Genomic DNA, 27847 nt, shown 5'->3' with positions numbered 1-27847 from the left:
TGTCCTCTCCTACCTGCCTGCTGTTGTCTTACAAACCTGTTCTGCCTGCTCCTCCTGGCTTTCTAGTATGTGGGATGGAGAAGTCTTGACTCCTCTGAGCTGGGCTTCTTCCGTTTGATCCTTGCCTAAGTGTGGAGTGTGAAAGGAATTGTTGGGGTGCTGTGGGAAAGGCTGCTGTGGGGAGGCTGGTTAGCCCAAGCCTACATCCTCTGTAGCTGGATCTGTTCTGTGACCTGTCTCTGTCACGTTGACCTTGAATGTTTTCCACAGAACGTGATGCTCTGCAGGTGCTGTAAATTCCTTCTGTTCAACCATTTCATTCCAGCAAGCTGCTTATCAGGCACTCTTTTGAAAACTGTTCATATTTCATACACACAATTATTCAGCAACTATAAAAGGGGAAAAATCCTATTTATAGCACAAGGACCAGCATCAAATAGGACACTGAATTCTCACTGATAGAGGAAGTGACCTGTTCTCTAATGCAGCAATATTTCTGCTGAAAAGAAGCAGCATCTTGGATGGGGGGGAGGGATGAAAAGCCCTGGGCCATCTCTTTCCATTAAAAATGTGCTGCAGTCCTAAAAATACAGTATCTGCCCTTCTCTCTTCCTGATGAAACCATCTGCGAAAGAGAGATTGCAGAAAAACCTTTCACTGTGGATTTGTGGTTAGTAATAATGAGTCCACTGACTCTTGATTATCTGGTTTGGAGCTGGGCTTAAGTTTCTGATGGATACTTGATCTCTGACCTTGACCTGGGAGCAAGAAGTCACTACAGAGTGCATGCTGTGGGCAAGTAGCACAAATCCCTGGTCTGTAGACAGTGTATGATCGTGGTACATGTGCACAGCCCTGAAACAAAGAGCACATGGGGCTGGGGAACAAAGAACTGGCTGAGAGCAATGAACGGAGCGGGTGGAAAGATGGGAAGGGGATGGAAAAGTGGGAAGAGCGTGGGCACAGTGCTGGGGACGTGGGTGGTGATGGCTGCGGAGAAGGTGAGTGCCTGTTTTGTCTGAGCCTGCTTCCCACAACTGCTCTGCTCTCCCTTCCCTTCTAGGTATGTTGAGCCACGGCTTCCCCCAAGGCCGTACTGGTATCACTGGCCTTTGCTGCTGCTCCCAGTTGTCGCCCTGTCCTTCCCGTGGTCTCCAGGGTCTTTAGGAAGAGCTGCAGTGGGTGATACCAAGCGAGGCCCTGGGAGGTGGAGGACGGGAGGATGGGATTCCCCCTCCTGTCGCTGTGGCAACTGTTGGAAAGGGAAGCAGCAGTGGGGTGTGATGGGCGGCTGCGTGGCTGTGGAGGGGTGTGATGGGGAGGCTGCGGAGGCAGGGCTGCGCTGACATCATGCCGGGGAGGTGGCGCAGAGGGAAGGGGAGTGGGAAAGGGAGAGCCAGGAGGGAGACTGCGGAGGGAAGAGAGCTGCATCGGGAGTGGGCTCCAGGGAGAGGTAAGAGACGCGCCGGGGGCAGCTGGTCAGGGTGGGCTCTGCGAGCGGCGGCCGGGTCAGAGCCTGCCTCGGCATCTGGCTGGCTGCTGTGGGATGGCTCTCGGGCAGCAGCAGTATTATACAATGCCCTAAGAGCCTGGCACGGCAGGGCTTGGTTCTTGGACAGTGAGACTGGGTGACAGCCTGGCTGGCTGGTGCACAAACAGCAAATGTGTCCCCCCAGGATACCAGTGAGTGTCACTGACACTGCGCTGGCAAGAGCCAGGGGTACCTGCGCCTCCAGGATGGGCTGGAGGGACTGGGGAGCAGCTGTGGTCCCTCTCTGGAGAAGGGGACCAGAGTTCCCTCAGGGCTGGAGCACAAATCATCAATGAATGACAGCAAGAAGTTTGGAGACCTGGTCCCCCTAAGCCACATCTAGTTAATAGGAGGCTGTAAGCAGAGCTGGTGCACTGGGACCGAGCCCAGCAGCATGCGTTTGGGGTGGGAATCCTAAAATCCCCATCCCCAGCAGAATCAGCACTCACCCTGCCTGTGCAGGAAGCAATAGTTCTGGGGAAGGCAGCCAGGTGCACAGTTATTGCCGGGAGCTCTCTGGACTTGGATTCTGGGGATCTGCAGACCTGAAAGAAAAATAACAAAGTCCTTGAAACCGCTCTGGATGTCATGTTGCCTTTTAGCCTAACGGTTGCATAACGGGATCCGATCTGCTAGCGGAGAGAGCGAGGGGTGACGGTCACCTCCGTGCCCTGCAGCATCCCAGCGGTACCGATGTGCTGTGCTGGCCCGTGGCCCTGGGGTGAATTTTATCTCTCTTCCGAATCCAAAAGCTGGGCTCGTTGTTTAACGTGTGAAAAAGCGGGTGGGCTTACAGCTCCCGTTCCGCAGCAGGAGGGTGTACAGACTCTACACCTACACACAGGCTGGGCAGCAGTGTCCTGCAGTACCTGAGCAAATTGGAAAGTGAGTTCATTAGCACCCACTCAATCTGTGTGTAGGTGACTTTCACCCATCAGGATCCTCAGTGTGTATCTGACTGAGGAAAGTACATGTGGGGTCAGAAGCCCATTGCTGGTAACCCCTGTGGGTTGTGGGAAACCAGTACTGGGGTGGAGGTGGAAGAGGCATAAAGCAAAACTCAGTAGGGCTGAAGAAACCTTGTTTGAAACCTAAGAACAGGGAGAGGCCGACGCTCCTGTCACAACCATTTTGCTGAAATAACTTTCACGCATTGCACGTGTAATTTAAAGGGCTGGGGGCACAGAGTAGATGCAGCCAGGAATGCTTGAGAGTACATGAGAGAGCAGAATTGTAATAATGAGCATAAATATATGCTTTGATTAGGGAAGGCTGCAAGATGCATGATCTTCCCCCATGAAGACACAGATGCTGGGTCTATAGGGAGCGTTCAGGAGTGGCCCAGGGTGGCCACAGTGCTGCTTATTTTATGGTAACTCAGCAAACAGCAACAGCTGGTGCTGCTGTGTGGGACTTCTGGGTCAGAGACCCCACGCTTGGAGGCTTTTAGGAACAGGCTGAGGTGGTGTCACCCAGGTGGCTGTGTGGCCAGCTGCCTTTCATGCCTTGGATGTGGGTGGGCAGGGGAGGAGAGGACCTGCTAGCAGCTCTCTGTGCCAGCCCTCAGTGCTGCACAGGGCAGCTGTCGTGGCAGGGAGCTGGCTCTGGATGGGCCCAGGTGCTCCCAGATGAGATTGTGCCCGGCACAGCCTGAACCAGGCTCCCGGGAGCAGTTTGGGAAGCATGCTGGGAGGAGTTAACGCTGCTTTCCTGCAGTTTCAGTCCCTGAGGTTTCAGTTCTGCATGGCCAGCTGCGAACGCAGCTAGGACTGCTTCTAAGTCCTGTTTCAACTTGATTTTTTTAAAGTTATCTAAAATTTAGTGAGGGATTAGCACCAGGACCTCGTACAAGCAGAAAGGCCAAGCCAACCCTCTTAGTCCTTGACCTTCTCCACTGCTCAGCTGGCTCTCCTTGCTTTTCCCCCTATACTTGCCTACACTGCAAAAGGGCTGATCATGTGAATATTACACAGCCTGGCATCTGCACATCAGCTGAAGTAGCCGAGTCTCTGACATGCTCCTAGCGCCTTCATGCGATCCTGTTCCACGGCCGTGCTGTATTACCTGTGTGTTGGTCCCTACCATGGCCTAGCACTGCTAGATCTACAGAATAACAGAAATACAATAAATGGGAACTTGTGCTCTGCTGGGTGTGGTACCCAGCCTGCCACACAAGCCCTCCTGCCAAAAGAGGGCTGAGAACTTGCAAGCCTCTGCAGAGGCCTTGGGCACCGGGAGGAGCTGCCCTTGTGCCAGTGTCCAGAGAGGGCTCTGGGAGCTGAGCCAGGTCCTGTGAGACATTTTAATCCTTCCTGTTCCCCAGTCTATCTTGGCCGTGACTCCCCTGCAGTGAATGTTTTCCTGTTCCTTTTGCAGCGGCACACGCAGGCACTCACAGGCACCTACCTTGTGTTTGCTTTCCCTCCTTATCTGGTACCACTGAGCGCAGGCAGGGCGGCAGCTGAGTCAAGGAGAGCGGGTTGGTGTGTTCCCACCACTGCCTTGGCCACCCTGGCGTCCTCTCCGTCCTCTCCCGAAACCCAGGCTGACATTTCCTTCTGCTGAGGTAGCTATTTGTTTAATAGCTGAGGTTACTTGAGTAATCAATAGTTCTCTGTTTCCCAACAGAAATGTTACTCCTTTGGCCAAATCAGCATTTCTATTTTTGCTATAAATCTGGTCTTAATTCTCATCTCTGGGGGGATCTAGGTGCATTCCTGACCTACCTGTGCAGAACCTGGCTCCTTTTCTCTCCTCCTGCCAGAGTAGCTTTTCCTCTCTGAGGTTAAGCAAGAAGAGCTGGAAGCACACGGGGAAATTGCTGGAGCCATTTGACTCTTCAGTCTCAGTCCCTCTCTTGGCTCTGCCCCAACAGCTCATTCCCTGTGCTCGCTTCTGTAAGGAGGGCGGTGAGGACAGAGTCAATGGGATCCTCACGGCCAAGGGCATTGCTGATATAACTCCCAGTCTACAGGCTCCAAGACAACTTGGCTCAGCTGCTGCCAGCAGAAGAAAAACTGTTCCCATTGCACAGCAGGACCTGTATCCCAGAGAACCAGGGCTGGAAGACAAGGTGCCCATAGTAAGGCTCCACGGCTGCAAATAAATTTTTCTTGCAAACAGGCAAAGGCACCGACTCCCTGGAGCTGGATTTCCACTGGTTCCATCCCAGCAGCCAAAAGCTGGGCTGTGGCTCTGAGCTCCAGTTTCCTCTGACTGAAGGAGACCACAGGGCTTGTTCTGCTGCTGGGGCAGTTGAAACACCCTCGCTGTGCATTGTTAGCATCTCTGCACATCTCTGTTATTTCTAAACCAGAAAAGGTCACAGAGACCCAAGAGAAACCCACTTCCCTCCTTCACTGGAACTCCTCTTTCTGCCTTGCACATGCTTTTGTTGCCATCTCTCGCTTGCCAAATGCAGGAACAAACACTGGGGTTTGGCAGGGCTCAAAGCCTTGGCTTGTCAGATGGGAAAGAAGCATTCTTGGTCCTCAGCCCGGGGACAGGGCTCTGCTCCATGTCCACTGCCAGGTTCTCCAGCTGCAATTTTGGTGTTCATCCCATGCTGAGAGCACTGTTCTTACGTGTCTAAGGATGGGCAGCACCCCTGGGTGCTGGGCTGTGATTCCTGCAGGAGATCCACGGAAAGTGGGCGGGAATAGCTGGAGCAGGACCCAGAGCTACGTGAACCCCAGCATGTGGCTGTGGCTGAGCTGCACGTACAGTGGGAAGCGCAGGAGTCAGCGCTGTCTTGAGAGGCTTTTCCCCAAATATGCATGATGGCAGGGGGGCAAGGAAAGGCAGAGGAGGCCGTGTAAAGCCAGGCTGTCTCTGCTTTGTTTAAACAGGGCTGTTATTGCCAACAGTTGCCCCCTGAGAGACTGCAGGGCTTATGCTGGGGAGGGATCCTGTAACTCGGAGGCAGCTGGGAGGCAGCTACTGCTGTTACAGAGGCAGGCACTGGATTTTTCCTGGTGCTCAGGGAAACTGGGATGGCAGCTGGATCAGAGAGAGCAGAGCTGGGCAGATGAGAAACAGTCATCGCTGCTGCCTCCCTGCTAGAAGGATGCTATGGAGCAACAGCAGGGCCTGATTCCAGGGAAGCATTTGAGGTCTCGGTGCACGCTGGTCACCCCAGAAAATTCCTGCTCAATTTTCTGCTGCGCACAGGCCAGCCTCCACAGGCAGCACAGGGGCTAGTTTGCTTAAACACTGGCTAAGGCAACCCACAGATGACATCAGCACCGGAGAGGGAAGAGGGTTTCTCACGATGGTGAAGGGGTGAGGGAGAGGAGGGAGGGAGAAGAGGAATTTCCTGGCTACAGTAAAGGTGGGCTCTGCTTGAGGAGAAGTTAGAGGCTTTCAGGCTGGGGAAGGAAGCGGTGGGTCAGCAGCAACCCCCAGCAGAACAAACCTGGTTTACCTTTCCATGCTGGCCCAGGAATGAAGGAGGAACCAAACTACAGCTCCCCTCTCCCCCTTCCCACCTTGTTCTGCTGCAGAGAGAACAGAGCACTGGGGGAACAGCCCTAGACTGAACCAGGCTGTGGGCAGGGGCTTGGCAGACGAGGCTCAGGCTGGGGAAAGATCTCATCTGAGATGAGGGAACCCTGATCAAGCTGATTTTCAGAGTGAGACACTCATACATTTTCCACCTGGTTAGCGCTGGCTCAGCCCTCTGGAAAATGACACACGTTTTCCTTGCTGCGGGGCCAGAGGGCTGTGCTGGGAGCACTCTGCTGCTCTCCCGGCCCGGCTGCAGGCGAGAGGTGCTGCTGGCGGGGTCCAGAATCCCTCTTCTTTCCCTTTTCGACAGCTGTTGCTGGTTATGAAAATGGGAATGTTCCCCAGCCAGTTCTCAGCAGGAACTGCCCTTTCCAGGGCTGACCGCGTGGGCTGTTTCTTCCTCTTCCCACCTCCTGATGGTAGTCACAGATTTGGGTACGTTCTAGTTTTGGTGAAGCACTGCCCTTCCCCACTCCTCTTCCTCACCTGGCGCACAGGAAAGGCCCGTGGCTGTGGCCTGTGAAGGGAGGCTGTTTGTTCCTTGGCCTCAGATCAATACAATTCTTGAGTCAATTCTCTTTCCAAAGCACAAAGAAAGAACTAAGAAACACTGAGAGCAGTCCTGCTGTGGGGATTTATACCCTGAGCTGTCAGTCTGCAAGTAAACCTCATTCCCAGCACAGATCCTCACATCGGTCACCACCCCCTCTCCCCGCAGTGCAGGATGGAGATCACACCTTGCAGGAGAGCGGCTGGGACAGGATGGCATCTTGCAGAAAAGTCATTATTTCTTGTCACATCTGATGGAGAGACCAAGTGAGTGTCCACAGCACGGACAAGGGAATGCTGGGCAAAGCTTAGCGAAGACAAGCAGGAGACAGCAGGGCTTACTGCCACTGGAAGCTGTGGGTGTCCAAAGCTTAGAAAGATTTACAAAGGGGTCAAGCATCTCTGTAGGCAGCGAGACTGTGCAGAAGTCACCACCGATTACAGTTGTAACAGGATAAGAAACACCGGGGTTCAGAGCTTAAGTCAGTTTTTAAGAGAAAAGAGCAGAACTAGCAGGAAAGGGAAGTGACTCCACACGAGCTTACTTGCATTGTCCTTGCAGCAGCCAGCAGTGGCTACTCAGAGGCCACCAATGGCACAGAAGTTCCTCGGAAAGCCCAAATGGTGCAACTGAGCTAATTCAGAAGTTGTCTGGTTAATGCCAAGGTCAGTCTGAATAACTCCTTCCACTTTTGTTGTGTGGTGAGGCTGGAAGCTGAAAACTCCCCAGCTGATTTTGGGACCCCAGGCAGAGGTCAGCGACCGTCCTGGTTCTGCGTTAATAGACGAGGGTGTTAGCACCGAGCCCCCTGTGCTCAGTTCCCTCTCTGACTCCTAAGGGCACACAATGACAGAATTTCCATGCTCTTTATTTCAGAGCTTGGGGAAAATTTCTGCCACCAGCACTGAGTTAAATAAAAACTTGGTAAATTCAGGACAAAATGCAGCTTCATGCAGCAAGGTGCTAACCTTTGGAATTGCTCTGAGAGTTGGTTAAGTCGAATATAATGACCAGCTTGGAAATATCCTGATGGTTTTATGACCTTTAATAATGTCCGTACTTCTGTACCCAGACAAGGGTCACCAGACTGCTCCAAGACATGACCAGATTCTCTTAGAGAGATCAGCAAAGAATTCTCCTGCCATTCCCTGTCCTGTTGTGATTGCCGTTGCTCAGTTTCTGCAATGCACAGGAATTACCTGAGGCCAGAGCAGCATGGCCAGAGTGCTGAGCACACCACATAGCCTGCTCCCATGAACCCCACTTTGGCACGAGAAAGATCTCTGTGTTACGGCACTTCTGGAGGTGCTGAGGTGGTGTTTTGGAAACTTTGCCTCCAAGACAGTGTTACTCAGAGGAAAGAAGAAGTACATCTGTGTCCTCAGGGGCAGACACAGGGTTTAAGCCCCATGCTAATGTTCTCCCACATGCTCCTGACAAGACCTGAGAGGTTCAGGACTCTCCCCATGATGGCAGTGAACTCCTGGCAAGCGAAGGAGTGTGGATGTGTCCCTTCCCCTACCAAGATGAAAACAGTCCTCTTTGCTTTTCTTATTTTGTTTTTACTGTCCCCAGCCTCAGTGCAGGGCTGTGGAGGTTGGGTGGTGGATCTAAGAGGATGTTATTTCACAACAACCTTCCCATGGCCACTGCTGAAGGGGCTCCAGGTAAGGAGAGGCCCTGCTGAGCATAGTCATGCTCCCGTCCTTGGGAGTTCTGCTGAGACCTTTCTCTTCCCAGGTGTTAAGTGGTGCTTAGTGGGACTGGGGCTCAAACCTCCTTCGAGGCCACGCAGCCATGGGGACAGGCTTCAGCCCATGACAGCAGGTCCCTCTGGTGCTCAGTTCACTGGAGCCTTCTCCTGTTAGCAGGTCACTGTGAGCAGTGGATTATACCCTGGCAACAGGGACACTGCAACATGCAAGCCCCAAAACTGCAGCGCCTGCTCCACTACACAGCAAAATAGGTTGTGCATCAGCAAATGAAAAAGGACAGATGGTGTCTGCTAATACAGCTTAGTTTATGGCCTGCAGGATTAACTCACTAGTTGTCATGTCTGCAGAAAATAGGAAATGGGAGTGTCGGATGGAGGAAACGTGGGGTGTGCTCAGCCCTACTTGTGTCTGTAGGATGCAGCAGCTGGAGAGGATGTCACAAGATCCTGTGAGGTTTTGAGATGCTGCTGAGGGGCTGCCAGTGCCTCTTTTGGGGTCTGGGCACTAGAGCAAGTGCCTTGTACCACACCTTTCCGTCCAGCTCTGGTTTCCACACTCCCACTGCAAAAGTCAGTGCTGCAGGGACAAAGATGCTGAACCACACAGGGGTGTCCAGCGGAGCTGGGGACACCGTCTGTGGTCTGTGCAGGAGAAGCCCACAGCTTCCTGTCCTGCACCAGCTGCAGGACAGCCTCCAGCTCAGCCTTTTGAACTCCCAAGCACCCACGTGTCTGCAGGAGTGAGACAGAAAGCTAAGGCAGAAGCCTCAGGTCTTTTCAATGCCTTCTCTGTGACACACTGTTCTCCTTTCCTGGAAACCAGGCCAGTGCCTCACTCTGTTCTCCTTGCAGAAATCAAGCCCCGTGCCAGTGCTTTAGCTTCTCTGCATCTGCTCTCCTGAGGGTAGAACAAGCCCTTCCTCAGTTCTCTGCGCATGGTCCTCCTGAAGATTTCACCTTCAGCCTCGCTGCCTTTGCTGCTGCCAGGTTTGCTCGCATCCTGCAAGATGCTGAGCACCCCAAAAACCAGCTGCCATCAGGGAGTGAGGAGAGAGGAGAGCCTCCAGAGCCCGTGCTAGGTTCCTGCCCTGCCACACCATCTCCGTGCCTCTGCCTGGTGGCACCTGGCCGTCCCCGCTGCGTGCCTGGCCACCACCAGCCCAGCACAGTGTGCCCCAGACAGGCAGCTGCACCTTATTCTAGCCACAACCAGCTGTCGCAGGCACTGGGGTTTTCTCCAGTGACTAATTTGCCTGTGTTTAATGCCAACACCAAACACATAATTGTCTGTTTAACAACTCGGGTGAGGAGGGAGTCTGGCTGCTTCCTCATACTGTAGGGATCAGAGGAGCACTTTCCTGATGGCAGCACCCAACCGTGCTAAACCTTCTCAGTTATAAATCCCCTATCATTAGGGATAGCAGGTCACCAGTAAGAGTGAACTGAGATGGGAGATCATTGTTACTTTTATTACCAAAGCTGTACAGTGAGTGTGCAGGATAGCAGGTATATAAAGAAATCGGAACAGCCTGTGCTTTTATTACAAAAGGAAATGCTGCTTTTGTAGAGGAGAAAGCATGTCAGATTACTATTATAAGTAATTGCTTAATGCTCCCTACCTTTACGTCACTGCTGAAGTAGATGGCAGTTATCTCTGCATCCCTGTTCGGGGTCTCCTTTCAAGACACGTGTGTCAGCAACGGAGCCAAGCCCGTGACCCTGCCGGTTGGCTGAGCCCTGGAGGAGACAGGGTGGTGAGCGACGTGGACATGCGAGCCTCCAAGTTCTTCCCCCTCAAAATCTCCCCACCTCCCACCTCTTTTATCAGCCGCTGACAAGCCTTGCCATGCGTGTAGGCGTCTCCCAAGATTACGAGATGATTCCCTGCTCCCCCCACCTCCATCCCCAAGCACGTTCAGGGTTTCGAGGAGGGGGAGCGCAGCGTCTGCAGGCCTGTTCTGCAAGGGACGCACGATGCTTTCAGAGAGCTCCATGTGGTAACTCTCTCCCAGGATTTCACATGACAGCATCTTCCCCAGAAAGTCACAGCAGGGAGTGGAAGATTGCTGTGCTGTGCACGTGGGTGTTAGGAGGGAGCAGAGTGGGATGGGGAGATGGAGGGGAGGTGTAACCGCAGAGTAAACCAGAACAATCCTCTCTGAAGAACCTTCAATTTCTGATCCCAGGGCTCCCATCTCCTGCCTTTTGCTCTTCATTTAAAAGAACATCAATCCTTGTTCAGTCCAGCAGAGAAAAAGGGAGTCAATCAGAATCATCTCTTCCTTCCCCAAACACATCTCAGGGGACCACGAGAGGCAAACAGAACGTGAACTAACTAGATCAACCCAGAAAGTCTGTGCAGATTTGCACACTGGGGAGAGCCCTCCTCAGCCACTGGTGTCTTCCCTGGAGAGACATAAACGACTGCTAATGACATCTCCATCTCAGAAATGATCAGAGGGCCTGTCGTTACAGACCAGGGTTTCCCCGGGGCCCTGGCAGAAAACGACCCCAGTGAGCTTCAGTTCTTGAATACACAGCTGCTACCTCACGACTGCAAAGTATCCCTCACCACAGATCGCAAAGCTCTCAGGGTTAAGCTTCGCTGAACCTCTCTGACAAACCAAGACTGCCACCCCCTCTCTGCACACAGGGGACCTGGGGCCCCCAGAAGAGGAGTAAGGGGAGCCCATGTGCTCCTGGCACGGCTCTTCAGGGCAGGGAGCTGGGCTGAGCCCCCCCACTGCACCTCGGAGAGGTTTAACGCTACCTTTGTACTACGTGGGTCTGTCTGCCCCTCTCACCTTCCTCTAGGTGCTGTGACTACAGCAGCCCCTCGGGTTTGTCTGCAAGGTGTTGCAGCACAGATCTGGCTGTGCCCCTTGGTGGGTTCTCAGGAGACAGACCCCTGAGAGTCTCATCTGCATTTTGGCACTGGTGAATCCTGCTGCAGCTGGATCCCTTTAACATCCCTGGCTGTCCCACCCGAGCCAAAGGTTTCAAACTGACCAGCAAGACCAGAGCTGAGTCATTCCAGAGTGCCCCTGCCCGACAATAAGGAAGAATTCCTGGCATAAAGCTGTTCCCTTCCTTCCCCCATTTCATCGTGTCTGTGGCTGTTTCTGAAAGCAGCAACGTGAGCTGGATTTCCTGTGAACTCTATCTGCTCTGCAACGCAGCCTGGGACCCATAAATAACTGCCCATCCCTGCCTGGGTAAAGAGGGAGAAACCCCTGGGAGATCCATGTACTTCTAGAGAAAGTCTGTTCCAGGCAGAAGTTCACACCTCAGCGCCAGGATGACCTGCAGGTTTCAGGCAGATTGAATCTTTGCGTGTCCCAAAATAACTGTTTCAACATCCCCTGTGTCCTGCGGGCCAGGAAGGAGAGGAGCAGGCAGGCATTTACCATCTGTGATATCTGGGTAACCAGGAAAGGGGGAGGTGGGCCAAGGGGACATGGTAGGAGTCGGAGTTTCTATTTTATTGGCTGCAAACTAAAGCTGGCATGCCCGCCTGCCAGCGCCCCACCACAGCAATATTCCCGGCCACGACACACCCCAGTTCCTCCATGCAAATCCTCCCAGTCTGAGAGCTGAGTTTCACAATCCCTTCCCAGCAGCCAGCCTCTGCTTTCACTCTCTGAATTACGAAGGGGAGTTTTCATTACATCACCAGAAGTTCTTCCTCCTTGAAGCCAGTGACAGAGCCGTCACTCTACTTTGCAGGGGGTTTTTGGGGTGTGGGTGGCTGGGGTATTTCTCTGGAAAGTGGCCCTGTGCCTCCTGCCCAGCCCAGTCTCCCCAGCTGCTCCGTCCATGCCGGGAACAGGACCGGGCAGTGCAGGTTGGCTCCAAGTTGTGCCTGGACACAGCCTGTCCCACACTGCTGCTGGAAGCCTTCCTGGACATACGGCATTTTCAGGCAGCTTTAAAAGTCGTCTGTGCCAAATCCTGCCCTGATTTAAGCAGCAGGGTCAGAAGTCAGCAGTCTTCCAGCTTTCTGCCAGCGTAAGCAAGAGCAAATTTGCCTACTGGAGCTGGGATTTGCGGAGCGGTTCACTGAAGCGTTTGAATTCCGCCCCCCTCTATGTTTTCTTTTTGTTTTTTGTTTAGCTTTTCAAATATCGCTCAGTTAAACGGTCAGACTGGTGACAGTTTCCCTGCAGCCCCAGGGAGGGGCTGATCTGATCTCACTCCCAATCCACCAACTTTCCAATCAGTCTCTTTCCTCCCCTCCCCGTCAGTCTGCTTCCGTGCCCTCTCCTTCCCAGCCCCAGGTTCTGGCTGTTGGGTTTTTTTTTCCAGTTTGAATCAAAACAAACTACCGGGTTCAAACTGCTCCCTAGTCAGGAACACACTGAGTAAGAGTCTCTGCTCCTGGCAAGGACTACAGAAACTCGCCACGGAGAAACATCTTGGCCACGGAGAGCTGTTTTCAAGTAGATGGTATGTCTGGACTGTGGCAGGGTCAGGACAGTTAGAAGTTTATCTCTGAGCTCCATAAAAGAACTGAATTTCTGTAAACTTATAAAGACTGGCAAGAGGTCTGAGCAGCTCAGGAGTGAGGAAGATGGCTCTGAAGTCAGCATGAGCCCCTCAGATTTACCCTGGCCTCCCCCAGTCCTGTTTGTATCGTGATTCCTCATATAAGGGAATGAAGAGTCATTTCTGCCCTATCAGCACGTTGCAAGCTGATGCCTTTCCCAGGGACTCCAGATGGTTTTGCTCTCTGTCTCTCTGTTTGTGTCTGCACTACTGGTAATTCAGGCCTGTCTCACATTAGCTTTTGAGATGAAACCTTCCCACAATTAGTTACAGTCTGTGCTCTTGCGCTGCAAAGGACGTAGGGCTGAGCTGTCAGAGCGCTGTCTGGGAGATCCGACCCACACACAAGTCCTGTTCAGGTTTCTCTATTTCAGTCAGGAGTGTGATTTTTCTAGTGAAATCATCAAACCGAGACAGTCTCTGCTACAGATGGGTAGCGACAGCCATTTAAAGATGCCTCATACCTGGCTCGTTTTGGACAAGAATAGCTGATTTCAATATAATCTTGTTTTACACCAGTACAACATCTTTCTTTCTCTGGCCTTCCTTTCCCACCAGTGAAATGGGGAGAGGGCCATTTCACTCTGGGGGCTCCACATCAGAAGTGTCAGAGAAATGCTGAGCATCTTCATGCCTGCCCATGGCCTGCCAGGGACCAGAGCTCAGCCACTCACACTGCTCAGGGGCAACGCGCTCCACAGACACCCTTGCAGCATCCCTGCCTCTCTCGGAGAAGAACTGTTTGGGTCCCTTGCTAAATTTGTTTGCTAATAACAGGGTACCTGATCCCAGGTGGGGATTTAACACTCTGAGGCCAATCCTAAGTGTGGTTCAAAACTTCCAGCTCGGCCAAAGCCATGTGTTTTGTGGCCGGAGTGCCAGAGTGCAGCAGAGGTGAGGGAGAGGTGGCAACTGTCTGGGGAACATAAGCTCTAGGGAAGGACTCGGGTGCAGCAGGCATCTTGGGATAGCGACTAAGTGAGGGTGTATGGCAGGCATAGAATTAATGAAGGAAAATACAGGGAAGGTAACAGAAGAGCTGAAGGGTATTAGCAGAGGAGGAAGCTTCATTTGTGTGCTCTTACTCCCTCTGTGCCTTCATTCACCCACCCATCAAATGGGGAAGCATCATCATTATCCCTGCTGCACAGACAGGCACGGGGTCTTTGCCTACAGCAAGTCAGGCAGCGTGAGCACCGAAACCCAGGTGCTTTCGACTGTCAGCCTGGGTTCGGTTCGTTAAACCTCGTTCTCCACCCCAGAGGCATTGAACCAGGCCCTCCGCAGCTGGGAAGGAGCCTGGTAATAACTATGCAAATAGGCTTTGCTGAGAGAAATTATTTCAGGAATGGTGATAGCTGGGAGACAGTGATGAAGCTACACTTGTCTTGTCACATGAATAACTACAGTCTGTCCAGTCTGAAGCTGACAGTCTACGGGGAAAGCAGCCCTTTCAGTGCCGATTTAACATGCACTTCATAGACACCACAGATATTTCTGCTTCGCCTCCCCTGCATAATAAGAGGCAGTGTCCTTCCCGTTAGCTTATCTGCCTTTGAAGGGGAGATGAGGTTGGCAGACCCCTGTGGGCACGGGGGAACCCTGGAAGGAAACGGAGGCTTTTCAATTTCTGCATGACTGCTGTAAGAATGTGGGTTGTACTGTCAGTGTATGAAAGAGGCTAAACCCTGCACTCGGGGAAGAGTTTCTGGGTGAGTACATCTCCACACGACTCTTTGCAAATATTACAATGGAGGGCCATGTGGTCCAGGACAAGATGCCCCAGCAGCATGAATAAATTCAGAGGTGCCTCCTTGCCATTATAGACCCCCCACTCCAACAAGAGACATGTTAAAAACCAAATTGCTGCAGAACAGCCGTCCACTCACCCCCAGCAGAGTGCCAGGCTCCTTCACAACCCACCATTAGCGTCAGGCTTGGGATGGGGGTGAAGCCTCTGGCCAGGTGAGGCCAGCAGGCCATGATGGCCCACCTAGGGTGGGCGACAATGCTCCAGGCAAGTCCTGCGGCCCTGTCAGTGCCGAAGGCGGGATGCTGAGGGGAGCCAGGGGAGCTGGGGAGCAGCTGAGGGGGGCCAGGGCAGCTGAGAGGAGCCGGGGAGCAGCTGAGGGGAGACAGGGCAGCTGAGGGGAGCTGGGGAGCAGCTGAGGGGGGCCAGGGCAGCTGAGAGGAGCCGGGGAGCAGCTGAGGGGAGCTGGGGAGCAGCTGAGGGGAGACAGGGCAGCTGAGGGGAGCTGGGGAGCAGCTGAGGGGAGACAGGGCAGCTGAGGGGAGCTGGGGAGCAGCTGAGGGGGGCCAGGGCAGCTGAGAGGAGCTGGGGAGCACCTGAGGGGAGCCGGGGAGCAGCTGAGGGGAGCTGGGGAGCAGCTGAGGGGGGGCAGGGTTGCTGAGAGGAGCTGGGGAGCAGCTGAGGGGAGCCAGGGTGGCTGTGGGGAGCTGGGGAGCAGCTGAGGGGAGCCAGGGTGGCTGAGGGGAGCTGGGGAGCACCTGAGGGGGACCAGGGTGGCTGAGGGGAGGCGGGGCATTGAGGGGGACCAGGCCCCAGCGCGGGGTGTGCAGCACTACCGCGCCGCCTCATGCCGCTGAGATGCTTCAGAGCCACTCGGGCCACCGCTACCGCGGGCCGGGGCCCGCCGCCACCTTCCCAGGGCCCGCAGGCTTCGGGCCTGCCCGGGGATGCTGCCCGCAACCAAAATGGCGGCGGCGGCGCCCGCGCCCGCTGACGGGCGGGGCGCCTGCGCAGTGGGCGGGGCGGGGCGGGGCGCCTGCGCAGTGGGCGGGGCGGGGCGGGGCCGCTCTCACGGCGCCGGGGCCGCTGTCGTTGCAGCGCGGCGGAGGCAGCGCCCGGTGGGACGCGGTGTCCGGAGTCTCTTCGTCCTCGGGACGATCCCCGTCGCGTCCGGACAGCGTCGATTGGCGACCGCCGCCCCGGCAGCCATGGGCTCCGAGCGGGACTCCGAGTCGCCGCGCTCCTCCTCCATCCACTCGGCCGCCGCCAAGTGCCCGAAGCCCGGCCGCCGCCGCCGCCTCTCCTTCCAGAGCGTCTTCTCCGCCGCCGCCGCCTCCGCCGCGGGCGGCCGCCGCCGTGCCAAGGCCGAGCCGCCTCCCGCCGCCCCGCCACCGCCTCCCGCCGCCCCGCCGGCCCCGCCGCCCCCCCCGCCGCCACCTCCGCCGCCCCCCGAGGAAGCGCCGGTGGTCCCGGAGGGTGGCGGCGAAGAGGAGCTGGAGTGCCCGCTGTGCCTGGTGCGGCAGCCGGCGGAAAACGCCCCGCGGCTGCTGTCGTGCCCGCACCGGTCGTGCGGGGCCTGCCTGCGGCAGTACCTGCGCATCGAGATCACCGAGTCCCGCGTCAACATCTGCTGCCCCGAGTGCAGCGAGCGCCTCAACCCCGCCGACATCCGCCGCCTCCTCCGCGACTCCCCGCACCTCGTCGCCAAGTACGAGGAGTTCATGCTGCGCCGCTGCCTCGCCGCCGACCCCGACTGCCGCTGGTGCCCGGCCCCCGACTGCGGGTGAGTGACGGCGGGGACACGGGGGCCCGGTGGGGTGCTGCCCCCTCCGCCCGGGGACAGCCTGGGGACGGGGGCGAACCGCTGTCCCCATAGGGTGCTGTCCCCTCTGTCCTGGGACAGCCCGGGGAGGGGGAGACCCGCTGTCCCCATAGGGTGCTGCCCCATCTATCTGTCCTGGGATGATTTGGGGAAAAGAGACCCCCACCCTGGTGGGGTGCTGTGTGTTTCTAGCAGATCCTGGGACAGCTGGGTGAGGTGGGACCTCCTGTCCCTGTGGGATGCTGCCCCCTCTGTCCTGGGACAGCCTGGGGGAGGGGGGGGGACCTGCTGTCCCCATAGGGTGCTGTGTGTCCCCATCAGCTCCTGGGGCAGCTGGGGGTGGCATCCCAGCTAGGATGGTCCTGGGCCCACTGTCCCAGTGGGATGTTCCTTGTCCCCAGCAGGTCCTGGGGATGGTATCCCGCCCACTGTCCTGCTGGGGTGCTGGCTGTCCCCACCTGGGTCCCAGGACGGCACAGGGAGGGGCAGCTCACTCCCAGTGGGGTGCTGCTGGTGGCCTTAACGCTTCTGTCCCTACCAAGGCTCACGAAGAACCCTCGTTGTAGGGGTGCTTCTCTTGCTTGTCAGCAGTCTCTTCAGGACAGTTGATGGGCCTTGGGTACCAAAATAACACTCTGTCTGTCCCTACTATCTTGCTAGAGCACTGGGATTTGACCTTGGGGATTGTGGAAATACTGACAAATTGGGTATGAGTGGTAGGACTCAAAGGGGGTTTTAGCTGAGCCGTTGTTTCCCTAATTTAAAAGAAAGCTTATTTTCTGCACAAATGGGAAGCGTGGAGTTTCCCAGCCACATGTATCACTGCGAGCCGTGGGGTCAGTGTGTGGAGACACCCTGCAGCTGCCATGGTGGGGGAGAAGGAACCGTAAACGGTCACTTTTTCCCGGAGAAGATGTGAATCCATGGCACCAGGGAGTGATGTTGACTCATTACCCATTGCCTAAGTGAGGAAATGTCTGTCTCTCCAGACATCATCTGGCCAAGCTTGATGACTTTATAGTTATCTGCATGTTGCTTTCATTTTCTCTTCTCTTTTCCTTCAAACGAACTCTGTTAGGTTTCTATTTGAGCATAAGCCAAAGCTGCCTGGAAAAGGGCTTTGTTCGGGAAACTTAGAGAAGTGCTGCGAAGTTTAGCTACAACTCAGCTTGGATTGCAGTTCTGGGTAGCAAGAACATGAAAGGAAAGTCTGACCTAGTAGTCAGAATGGAAAGCGTGGTGGGAGGGTTGTGAAGATTTAATCAGAGCATTGTAATAGCCTTCCTATGCAAATCGGTTAACCTGGCTCAGGTTACCCATTTCATGGCCTCTGAGCATCACTGTATAAGGGCTTGTTTCTTCAGAGAGCAACATTAATAGCAAACAGCAGTTTTGCTCCTTTCTAAAGCAAAATTGAGAGCTAGATTTTGATATTTCAGTAGTGCTGGGGATAAGATCAAGGAGATAGAGCAGGTTGTACCAGAGGGAATGCCCTTGCTGCTAACCAGCTAGAGAAAATCCAGTTCCTGCTTACCAAATCTCAGCTCTTTGGCTGCTGGGATATTTATCTGCACTCAGGACAAGGTGTAAATGCGACGTACGTCACCCAGGCTGTCTGGTTGGAAGGAGCTGGCCGCAGCACGGCCCGGAGGGCGTTGCCTCTTTGACAGTAACCCAGCCTGAGTCTGATCCGACCGTTGCTTTGGGCGGACTGGTGTCACACACGGCTCTTTGTGTGAGCAAAAGCCTCCTCCCCGCTTAGCCGGGTGAGCCAGGCGACGTGTCCTCCTCCTCTGAGCTGCCCGGCAGAAGCAAGAAGCGACCCTGGGGCTGTTGGAGACCAGGCAGCTCTGGACCAGTGCTGCTGGTGTGTCTGTAGCACTCGAACAAAGGCTGTTGGAATCAGCCCTCCGGCCGGGGAGAGAAATTAATCACCCTATTCATTCTTCCCAGCGAGCTGGTGTCGCTGTGCTTATGTAAAGTCAGCGTATGAATTATTTACAGCGGGCTTTCCCACAGTAGTGGTGAGCAGAGGGGCTGGGGGCACAGGGATGCTCGGCACTGGGTGTCACCCACCGCAGAGGTGACGGCAGCAAGGGGCTGCTTGGGCGATGGCAGACAAAACCCTGGGTGTGCGTGGCACGCAGCATCCTGTGCCTTCCACGCGTACCGCAGTCTTTCGTAAATGAAAGAGCCAGGCTGAGCTGCCAGAGAGGAGGAGGAGGACCAACACAACACTGTGCGTGTTGCCGTGGAAACCCCGGTCAATTGATGCGCCATCAATCGCAATACAAATCATTTTCTATGTTTGCAGTTTTTTCTCCCCCCCGCCCCCCCCCCCTTGCTACAATCAGGTGGCATCACTGTCTAGTGTTTGTCACACTGCATCTCCTAGAAGCTTGGGAGAATAACAGAACCTTTAAAGAGCTGTGTGGGCTGAGCTCAGTGAATGAGGCTGGAGGCTCTGACTCCCGCAGAGCAGCCAGAGGAGGGACGGAGGCAACTTGCAGCCATCCAAGGAGTGGGCTGGAAGCAGAGCTGTGCGATTCCTGGGGTCTCAGGAAGACACTCGCTGTCGTTGCTGTGTGGGGAAAAAGTCAGAGTTTCCCTTTTGGTCTGCTGGGGTTGAGCCTGGAAGTGGCTGATTAACACAGCGATGTGTCTGAGGTCAGGTGAAGAGGGGGCACGTGCTGGCCATCCAGATCCTGCCGTGGCTAATCCTAGGCACATCACTTCAACAGCTTTTTTCTAGCTGACCTTCAATTCAGAGAGATGTTCTTTCTTTCCCTAATAGACAGCCGTGTAGCTTGTTTCCCCACAGCTGTGGGCTTGTTTGTGATATTTGTCATTTCAGCTCTAGGTATAAAATATAATGGTGACGGTTTTAACTTCTGATAGGATTTGTTCCAGTGTCTTAAAAACCCTACGCCTCTAGTGAGGGGTTAATTTGAAGCATGGGGTTGCTTAATATATTACACTGAGCTTTCCTAGCCTGCTGTTACGGTTTGAAACAGCAGTGTGTCGTAACACAGCTGGTCAGATAAAGCTCACTTCTTTTTTTTTTTTTTTTTTTTTTTTTGCCAGGGGTAGCTCTTTGGCTGTGTGATAGTTGAAGGGTAAGGATGCTTAGTGGGATTTTCCCTAGACAAGATGCACAAGGAGCCAACATGGGCCAGGTTTGTCCCTCCCAAACCCTTAGGCCATCTCTATCTTGCCTCTCCTTGAACATTGGCTTCACGTGCAGGAGCGTGCAGCCGTTGATGCACGTGGAGACCCTGTAGTCGTGCCTCCCGGCCCCGCGCTCGGCGCAGAGATGTTGTTTCTTTGGCGATCATGTCGTACACTGGCAAGATGAAGTTGCTCAAACTCCCACGGGATATGAATCATTGTGGTATGACACATTCAGCGGTTCTCACGCTGCTGCCTCTGAGAAGAGGCAATACAACTTGAGCTACACAAGCTCTAAATATAAAACCTTAAATAGGAGTTCTTCTCCTCTGACCGCTAACAATATTGAGGATGAACAACAAAAATACCCTTTGCCACACTGGTGTCACAGAACGGGAAGGTGCTTCTGGAATTGCTGAGTTCAGCCCCTGTCAGTGGAAACAGCCGCATCCTAAGATGACTGTAAGTCAGCTTTCCTGCAGCAGTGCTTGGTGGTGCTGCTTAGACTTGTGTGTACACAGCACGCTTCCTCCTGGAAGTGTCACACTACCATCAGAAAAGTGAGCTGGTTGAACCTGGCCTCCCTCTCTTGCACAGTCAGTTGGTTTTACTCCAGTTTTGCCTTACTCCAGAGGCAGAGCTTTGTTCTTCACTGCTCTTTAAAAAAGGAAATTCTGTGGAGAACAAGGTGTTGATTTCCACATGCAGCTATCTCGAGATAGATGCATGTGGAAACCCCTGCTGATCCCCTTTTTAGAATTATTTGGTTGATAGAAGTGCCCAGGACAACCTCAGCTTTCCTAGACTCCTCCGGGCCACGTAGCATCCACCCATACCAGTCCTAAGGAACTGGGGTATGTGTGTTTAGCCACAGGTGACTGGAAAGAGCAGCTTGAGCCTTTCCTAGGAGCCTGGATCGGCAGAAACAAGCTGTTAGCAGGGGACATACCGGGCAAGAGAGATCTGGTCTGTGTGAATTGACAGTGAGAACTGCCAGCAGTTACTGAGGAGAGAATTCCATATTGTAAACTGTCTGTATAAAAGGTATCTGCCCCAAGTAACCCAATTAGCATGACTTAATTTCAGGCCCTGCAGCGCAAGCCACAGGACTGGAGAGAGCAGGAATTTGTCTAGCGTGGAGGCTGCTGAGCAGACAGGGATCAGAAATAAGATGAAAGAAATGAGATGGGAGCAGTGGGCTGAGCGACTGCACCGGCTGCCCTGTCCCGCAGGGCAACGTTTCTGCAGGCTCCGGGGGCCAAAGCACATGTCCTCGGCGTAGCCTGCGGGCTCGCCGCCCCAGCTCTTCTCCCAGCTGCTTTGAGCAGGGCAGCTCGGACAGCGACAGCCCCCCGTGCCACCCCTGGGCAGCCTGAATTAACAGGCTCACTGGACTGTCACTTGATAACTTTGTCTTTTACTAATTCACCCGGTGTCTTCCTTCTCCAGTTACGCGGTTATTGCCTACGGCTGTGCCAGCTGCCCCAAGCTGACCTGCGAGAGGGACGGCTGCCAGACGGAGTTCTGCTATCACTGCAAACAGATATGGCATCCCAACCAAACCTGCGACATGGCCCGCCAGCAGCGGGCACAGACGCTCCGAGTACGGACCAAGCACACGTCGGGCCTCAGTTACGGACAAGAATCCGGGCCGGGTATGGATCCACACGGTTGGTTTTTTTGGTTACTCAGTGCTGCAGTTATGCCTGTGAAGCTGAAAAAGAGCCACCTGTGTGCAAAACCCCGTCCCGTCAAAGCAGGGGAGTGTTAGTGCCCTGCGGGGAACGCTGCACAGCTGAGGGTCTCCAGCAGCCACGGGTGAGAACAGCTGAGAAACTCAGAGTCGTTTCCCCTTCTCATGTGTGTTAGAACAAACCTGGTGGGTTCTTCCAAGAACGCAAAACAGATCAGTGGGTGACGATGTGCTTTGGGTCCTTCCGCGTCACGGCAGCTCCCCTCATCCACCCCAGCTAGGCTTGTGGCTGTTTTGATCTTGAATGTTTTCACTTCTGGCTGATCTAAACCCGGAACAAACAGGCAGTTTTTAGCCTTGCAACTTCAAATTTGCCTGCTGCAGTAGTAAAGAGTAGCATTTGTGCCTAGCTGAGAGTGGGGAGCCTTGCTCTGTGCACTGTTAGTAATACCGGGTACAGAAAAAATGCCAACCCACAGACTCCTGCGCTGCCTGGTAGGAGCTGCTGTGTCTACGGAGCTAGGGTTCGTTAAAAATAACTGTATTGACTCTGGAAGTGGGCAGTAAGGCCGTTTCGTAAAGTCCCACCCTACCCCCAAACAAAACGCCCTGCTTTTCCTTCTATGTCAGGAGTTTAAATGTTAATGCGCTTACTTAGAACGGAGCTGTCGTGGGTGGTTCAGAGGTGGCTTAGTGGTATGTCAAGGTTCAACACGCCCCAGTTAGAGGGCCCTGATAATGGACAGCATAAATACTGCCACAGCCTGTGGTACAAACCAGCAAGCAAAATATAGTTCCTGAGTTTTTTCATCCTTTTAAAGCAGATCCCTGCCAGGAAGAGCTTAGCACTTACCCACTGAAAGGGAGGTTCTTGAGACAGTGGTTTTTCCCCACCCTGTTCTTGCTGGATTCAACATAGTGATTAATAAGGTGCGAGCTGGCCTCAGCAGCTGGATTTCATATTGTGGAGCGTTGTGGAGGCTGCCAGCAAAGCCCTGAACCACTGCACAGCCATTGCATAACTGTGATCAGATGATGCTTGAATTAAGGATGAGATGAGGGACCCTCGTCCTGCGCTGCCAGCCGCAAACTGGGCACTGGGCAGGCCCTGCACTGGGCTCCCTGTGTGGCTGCAGGCCCCGTTCCCCTTTTGGCTGCTTTTGAAGGCCAGGTTTGGAGTTTCTCCGATGCCTTGTTCCCCCAATTACTCTGTCATTCTTGGCTTATGAATCACCTCAGTGGAGCAATTTAGTAATGGTTTGTTCTTACGCTGTTGCCTTGGCTAGCACAGGGCAGGTATGACTTGTTCCCAGCATTTAAACATGTTCTGGAATACATCCTGTTCAAGGCTAGAATAAGCTCTTAAAGTGAGTGTTGTTCTCAGTCCCTGCTGTCCAGGCAAATGGCTTTGGTGGGATCTGTCTCATCAATATTATCTTCTTGCTCTGAAGATAAACTAAAGCTACAGCCATCCCCGCTTTATCTGTGATTAGCAAAGGTGTCCAGCCGGCACAGAAAGGTTTCAATTCGTAACGAGATTCGAGATTCCCCCTCATTGAGGCTTCATGCTCGCAGCAGAGTCCAACTGAACCCCGTGCTTCCTCCCCGTAGCTGATGACATCAAGCCGTGCCCGCGCTGCAGCGCTTACATCATCAAGATGAACGACGGGAGCTGTAACCACATGACGTGCGCGGTGTGTGGCTGCGAGTTCTGCTGGCTCTGTATGAAGGAGATCTCGGATCTGCATTACCTCAGGTGAGGAGGGGAGCAGCACGCGCTTCCCTGAAGCTGCTCGCAGGAGTTCGGTCCGTGTGTTTGCCTTTTTCATCCTCCTGCCTCTCCAATCAGACAGAAAAATTTTCTTCGCTGACCCAAAGATCTGAACTTTCTCCCCACGCTGTAGGGGGAGGATGCTCTTCCACGCCAAGCAAAGCTTCTCTTGATGCAGTTGCATTTGAGAGTTCTTAGCATGCCAAATATTAAACATAGTCCCAGTAGCGTGATGATCACCTGGATGAGCAGATTAATCTTGATGGGGGGAAATAAAAAAAAAGAGGGAAACATTTTTTTGTGTTGTCTATCCGCTTCCTAAGTTTTGTGGTTTATTCATGTGGAAGTTGGAACTTGGGGTTCTCAGGAACACTTAGGAATTGCTGTGGTGTTAATGTAATTTTTTTTTTTTTTTTTTTTTTTCCTTCCATTAAGCCCCTCTGGCTGTACATTCTGGGGCAAAAAGCCATGGAGTCGTAAAAAGAAGATTCTCTGGCAGCTGGGCACGTTGATTGGTGCTCCTGTAGGCATTTCCCTCATCGCTGGCATTGCCATTCCTGCGATGGTCATTGGCATCCCCGTGTATGTCGGGAGGAAGGTAAGTGTGGAGAACACAAGATTGGAGCTGAGGGATTCGGGGCTTTGGGGGCGTTCTCTGTACTCGAGGCATCTGACCAGAGATTTAGAACTGATATGGGGGGTGGCTCATTTCATAGAACCAAAATTCAGTTGTCTCTTCTAAACCTTGGCTTATCTTTGGGCTTTTTAACACACCCTGTGATGGTGGGACAGTGGCTGGCCCCCGAGCACCACGCTGTGGCTTGTGTAAGTCACTCGTATTTTGATGCTGACCTGTTGACCCAAACTGTGGGATAATGTTGTGTGTCTGTGCTGATAAGGAGGCGTTGAGAGGGAAGAAATGGCACGTCAGCGCTATATTTGTAGCTGCTTCTTAAACACAGACCCACCTGCTAGATCTGATCTGTGGTCAAGATAAGGTTCTTTAAGGGCTAATGCAGCTGACGAGGCTGTAAAATCACAAGCTTATTAATGTCTTCTGCTGGTGTTTGCCCACGGCCAGGCTCTGTTCTCACCTGGTGCTTCTCCTTTCGTCAGATCCACAGCAGGTATGAGGGAAAGAAAACCTCTAAGCACAAGAGAAACTTGGCCATTACTGGTGGGGTCACCTTGTCTGTCATCGCCTCTCCCGTCATCGCTGCTGTCAGTGTTGGTAAGTGGGCGCAGTCCCTTTCCCTTCTGGTGGGCCAGTAGTCACTGAGACAAGTGGGTAGCCCAGCCCTGTGAGATGGGGTGGCCAAAGGACAGTTTGCAGACTGCTGCTGTGTGCATTTTCTGGGCGCATCCCTCCGTTTCACATCCAGGCTGCACATCTTCGTGTGCTTGAGTTGGCCTCTAGCCAGCACAGGTGCCACAGCCCCTAGTGGAGTCCCTTGACACACGGAGCTGTCTCTTACCCATGGACTCATTTGGTGGCTGATGTCTCGGGGGTTCAGCTGAGGCTGTCTGCGCTCTTGGGGTTCCCTCATTCTGCACTGTAGCAGCACAAAGGGCTCCTCCTCTAGCTGTTACCAACTAGGACCTTTAAAAGCAGCGTAAAGACAACTAAAAGAGTCCCTACCCTGAAGAGTCCTTTCTGTGTGCCCAACACACTCAACTTTAAGCTCCTCTTATCTCGGCATGTCCTCCTCTCCAGGTATTGGAGTCCCCATCATGCTGGCTTACGTCTATGGTGTGGTGCCGATCTCGCTGTGCCGAGGCGGGGGCTGTGGAGTCAGCACTGCCAACGGAAAGGGTGTGAAAATCGAGTTTGATGAAGATGATGGACCAATCACAGGTAACGTGATAACTGGTGAAGGGAAGAGGATGAAGCATGACCCTGTCGCTGCCTCCTCTAATGAAGCGTAGGGGATCTTAGCATTTCCCAGCTCTGAACATCTGTTTTTACCTGGGTTTGCCTGGAAGCAGTTAGTGCGGAAGCAGCTGTGTAGCTCTCAAAGCAAAATCTCAGCCCTTCCTCGCCCAGGAGGAGGCAGGGAGGCAGTCAGAGACGAGGCACCTGCTGTCTAGCCCCCAGCTCTGCCAGCGCCGTGGCAGCCCAACAGTTCTCTGGCTGATTCTGATTCCCGTGCTCTCTTCCCCGCAGTGGCTGATGCCTGGCGGGCACTGAAGAACCCCAGCATTGGCGAAAGCAGCATCGAGGGGCTGACCAGTGTGCTGAGCACCAGCGGCAGCCCCACCGACGGGCTCAGCGTGATGCAGGGCAACTACAGCGAGACAGCCAGCTTTGCTGCCCTCTCAGGAGGCACCCTCAGCGGCGGGGTCCTCTCGGGAGGCAAGGGGAAGTACAGCAGGTAACTGAACTGATGGGCGCAGCCAGCAAAGGGCAGAGGCTCCCAAGGCCTGTGTTTGTTGGCTGAGCAGGCTTATTTTAGGGAGCTTTCCAGGACTGTGAGTGGCCCTTCGTGGACCTGAGAGTTGTGTCCTAGTATTTTTGTGTCTTGGTCTGTTGTAGAATAACCAGTCCCAGCAGACCAGGTTACTTCTGGAGTCAGTGCTAGGCTGGTTCTTACAAGGAGGACAAGAGATAAGTTTCTGTCCCTACTGAGCTCCTTGAAAGTGCAGAGCTGATGCTTCAGCATAACTGGGAACAGCGCAGAGATGCCTGCGTGGCCTTAAAGATCTTCCAGTCCTCTGATCTCAGCCCAGAGGCCCTGATGTTTCCTGTTCTCCAGTGGCCCATAGCAAGCAGGGTTGCTGCTTTCCAAGTCAGGAGGTTACACCACACTTTTCCTCTAAACTTGCCTGTGAGTCAGTTCGCTGGGTAATTAGAGACACGAGTTGATATGGCAGCCAGGATATAATCATGGCTGTGTGCTAGATCTGTGGAATCCTGTTCTTCGCAGGAATTGCATGAGTCATAGATATCAACACAATTTTACATTCGTCATGGAAAACAGAATGGGTTTACCTAAACGGAGCCAAAATTGAGACTAAATGAGAGGAACCATTGGGGTTAAACTCTGTCATGCTGAGCTGGGCCAGCACAGAGGGCCTCTTGCTTTCCCATGATGAACAGCAACTGTTTAGTGCCCCTCTGACATTTCTGAGGAATCCTTTTCTTTCCTGCAGGCTGGAAGTTCAGGCAGATGTCCAGAAGGAGATTTTCCCCAAAGACTCGGTCAGCTTGGGGGCTATCAGCGACAACGCCAGCACTCGAGCCATGGCTGGTTCCATCATCAGCTCCTACAACCCCCAGGACAGGTAGGAGGACGTGTGGTGGTGAAAAGAGTGTTGGTAGTGGGTGTCCTGCAAAAATCTGCTCTGCAAGGTGCTGCTGTGGGTGGTGAGATGACTGTAGTTTGCCAGCTGCAGAGCTGGTGCAGTGGATTGATCCTTTTACTTGCACACGAGGACAACTGGGGACAATTTGGGAGCAGCTTCCATGTGCAGTGTGGAGGATGAGGAGGGGGATCTGCAGCCCAGGACTCTCAAGGTCTGTTCCTGGCTGCTCGTGGGGACTCTGGTGGTTTCGCAGTTGAGTTCCTGGCTCAGCCTGGGGACGATTTGGCTGCCCTTAAGAGGACTCAAGCAGAGCAGCGAGTGCTGCTGTTTCCCAGATGCTGTGGGATGATGAGCAGCATCTTGCTGATGTTTGGGAAACGTGATCCTCCCGGTGCAGTGATGCAGTGCCCCGTGGTAACCCAGTTGAACCCAGTAACTGTACCCAGTAACTCAGGGGTGCTTGTTTTTGCAGGGAGTGCAATAACATGGAGATCCAGGTGGACATCGAAGCCAAACCAAGTCACTACCAGCTGGCCAGCGGCAGCAGTACAGAGGACTCTCTGCATGTCCACACCCAAATGGCAGAGAATGAAGAAGAGAAGGAGGATGACGACGACGAAGAGGAGGAGGACGGCGAGCAGGAGCAGATGTGCAAACACCAAAGCTGTGAGCAAAAGGACTGCATGGCCAGCAAAACCTGGGACATCACCCTGGCCCAGCCTGAGAGCATACGGAGCGACCTGGAGAGCTCCGACAGTCAGTCGGACGACGTGCCAGACATTACCTCGGATGAGTGCGAGTCCCCCCACCCTCAGACTGCGGCAGCCTGCCCACAGACCCCCAAGTCTAGAGGTGCCGAGAGCCCAAGTGCCCCCCTGAGCCACTGTGCCCAAGCCGAGGGCTGCAGGCTGGAGGAAATAGTCAAACTGGAGTGCATCGAAGCCAGAGTATGAAATGGCCTCCTGCTGAAAAGCACACTCGCTGTCGTTGCATTTTTTTGGGGGGCAGGGTTGTGTCCGTGTTGGCTTCTGTTTGCGATTCTCCAGCTGGTTCCCCAGCCTCGCCTCGGGGAGTTGCTGTTTCTTACGTGACAAAAAAGAAAAAGGAAAAAAAAAAAAAAAATCCCCCGCCCTCTTTTTGTTTTAATTTATTGGTTCAAGCTCTGTGAGGTGTGTAAGAGTGTAAATATGTACGTGTGTCTGTATGTCTGCAAACATCCTAAGGGACTATTTGAATAAAGACTCTGGTTGTCATTCGACTCGCATCCAGCTCGTCCTTTCCGACGATGTTCGGTGAAATCCTCCAGCTGCCTTTGCTCAAGCGTTTGTGAACACTGCCCAAGCCCAAGGCGTGGGGGAAAGGGAGACATCTCCTCTTCTGGCAGAAAGGGGGGTGTGACAGCCTTGTTCTGCCTGCAGTGGCCGTGGGGACAGGGTGTGTGTCACCTGTGGCTGCTGGGGCTGGACCTGCCTTGTCCTGAAGCTGTGGCAGGGC

General features: G+C 53.9%; 1 protein-coding gene across 2 annotated transcripts; it reads left to right on the top strand.

Moving 5' to 3' along the window:
* Positions 1 to 1361: 1361 nt before the first annotated feature.
* On the top strand, positions 1362 to 27611 carry RNF19B (ring finger protein 19B). 2 transcript variants are annotated; one of them, XM_074926117.1, is made up of 10 exons: positions 1362 to 1453; positions 15695 to 16379; positions 21036 to 21241; positions 22891 to 23035; positions 23486 to 23648; positions 24167 to 24281; positions 24765 to 24905; positions 25215 to 25422; positions 26201 to 26332; positions 26826 to 27611. In XM_074926117.1, the coding sequence occupies exons 2-10, from the start codon at positions 15805 to 15807 to the stop codon at positions 27304 to 27306; spliced, it is 2166 nt and encodes a 721-aa protein (XP_074782218.1). In that variant the 5' UTR covers positions 1362 to 1453; positions 15695 to 15804; the 3' UTR covers positions 27307 to 27611. The 2 variants fall into 2 exon arrangements, with proteins under 2 accessions (XP_074782218.1, XP_074782217.1); XM_074926116.1 differs by having other exon boundaries at positions 21036 to 21256.
* The last annotated feature ends 236 nt before the right edge of the window (positions 27612 to 27847 follow it).

This window comes from Athene noctua, chromosome 24 (assembly GCF_965140245.1).
Source record: "Athene noctua chromosome 24, bAthNoc1.hap1.1, whole genome shotgun sequence".
Lineage (NCBI taxonomy): Eukaryota > Metazoa > Chordata > Aves > Strigiformes > Strigidae > Athene > Athene noctua.
This window is presented reverse-complemented; position numbering and strand designations above follow the sequence as displayed.

What these genes read in the sequence shown, in the direction of transcription:
- RNF19B (XM_074926116.1), top strand. Translation starts at nt 15,805, where the DNA reads ATGGGCTCCGAGCGGGACTCCGAGTCGCCGCGCTCCTCCTCCATCCAC. An exon ending in TCGGATCTGCATTACCTCAG is followed by an intron (nt 23,036 to 23,485) that starts GTGAGGAGGGGA and finishes CCTTCCATTAAG; the next exon opens with CCCCTCTGGCTGTACATTCT. An exon ending in GGCAAGGGGAAGTACAGCAG is followed by an intron (nt 25,423 to 26,200) that starts GTAACTGAACTG and finishes TCTTTCCTGCAG; the next exon opens with GCTGGAAGTTCAGGCAGATG.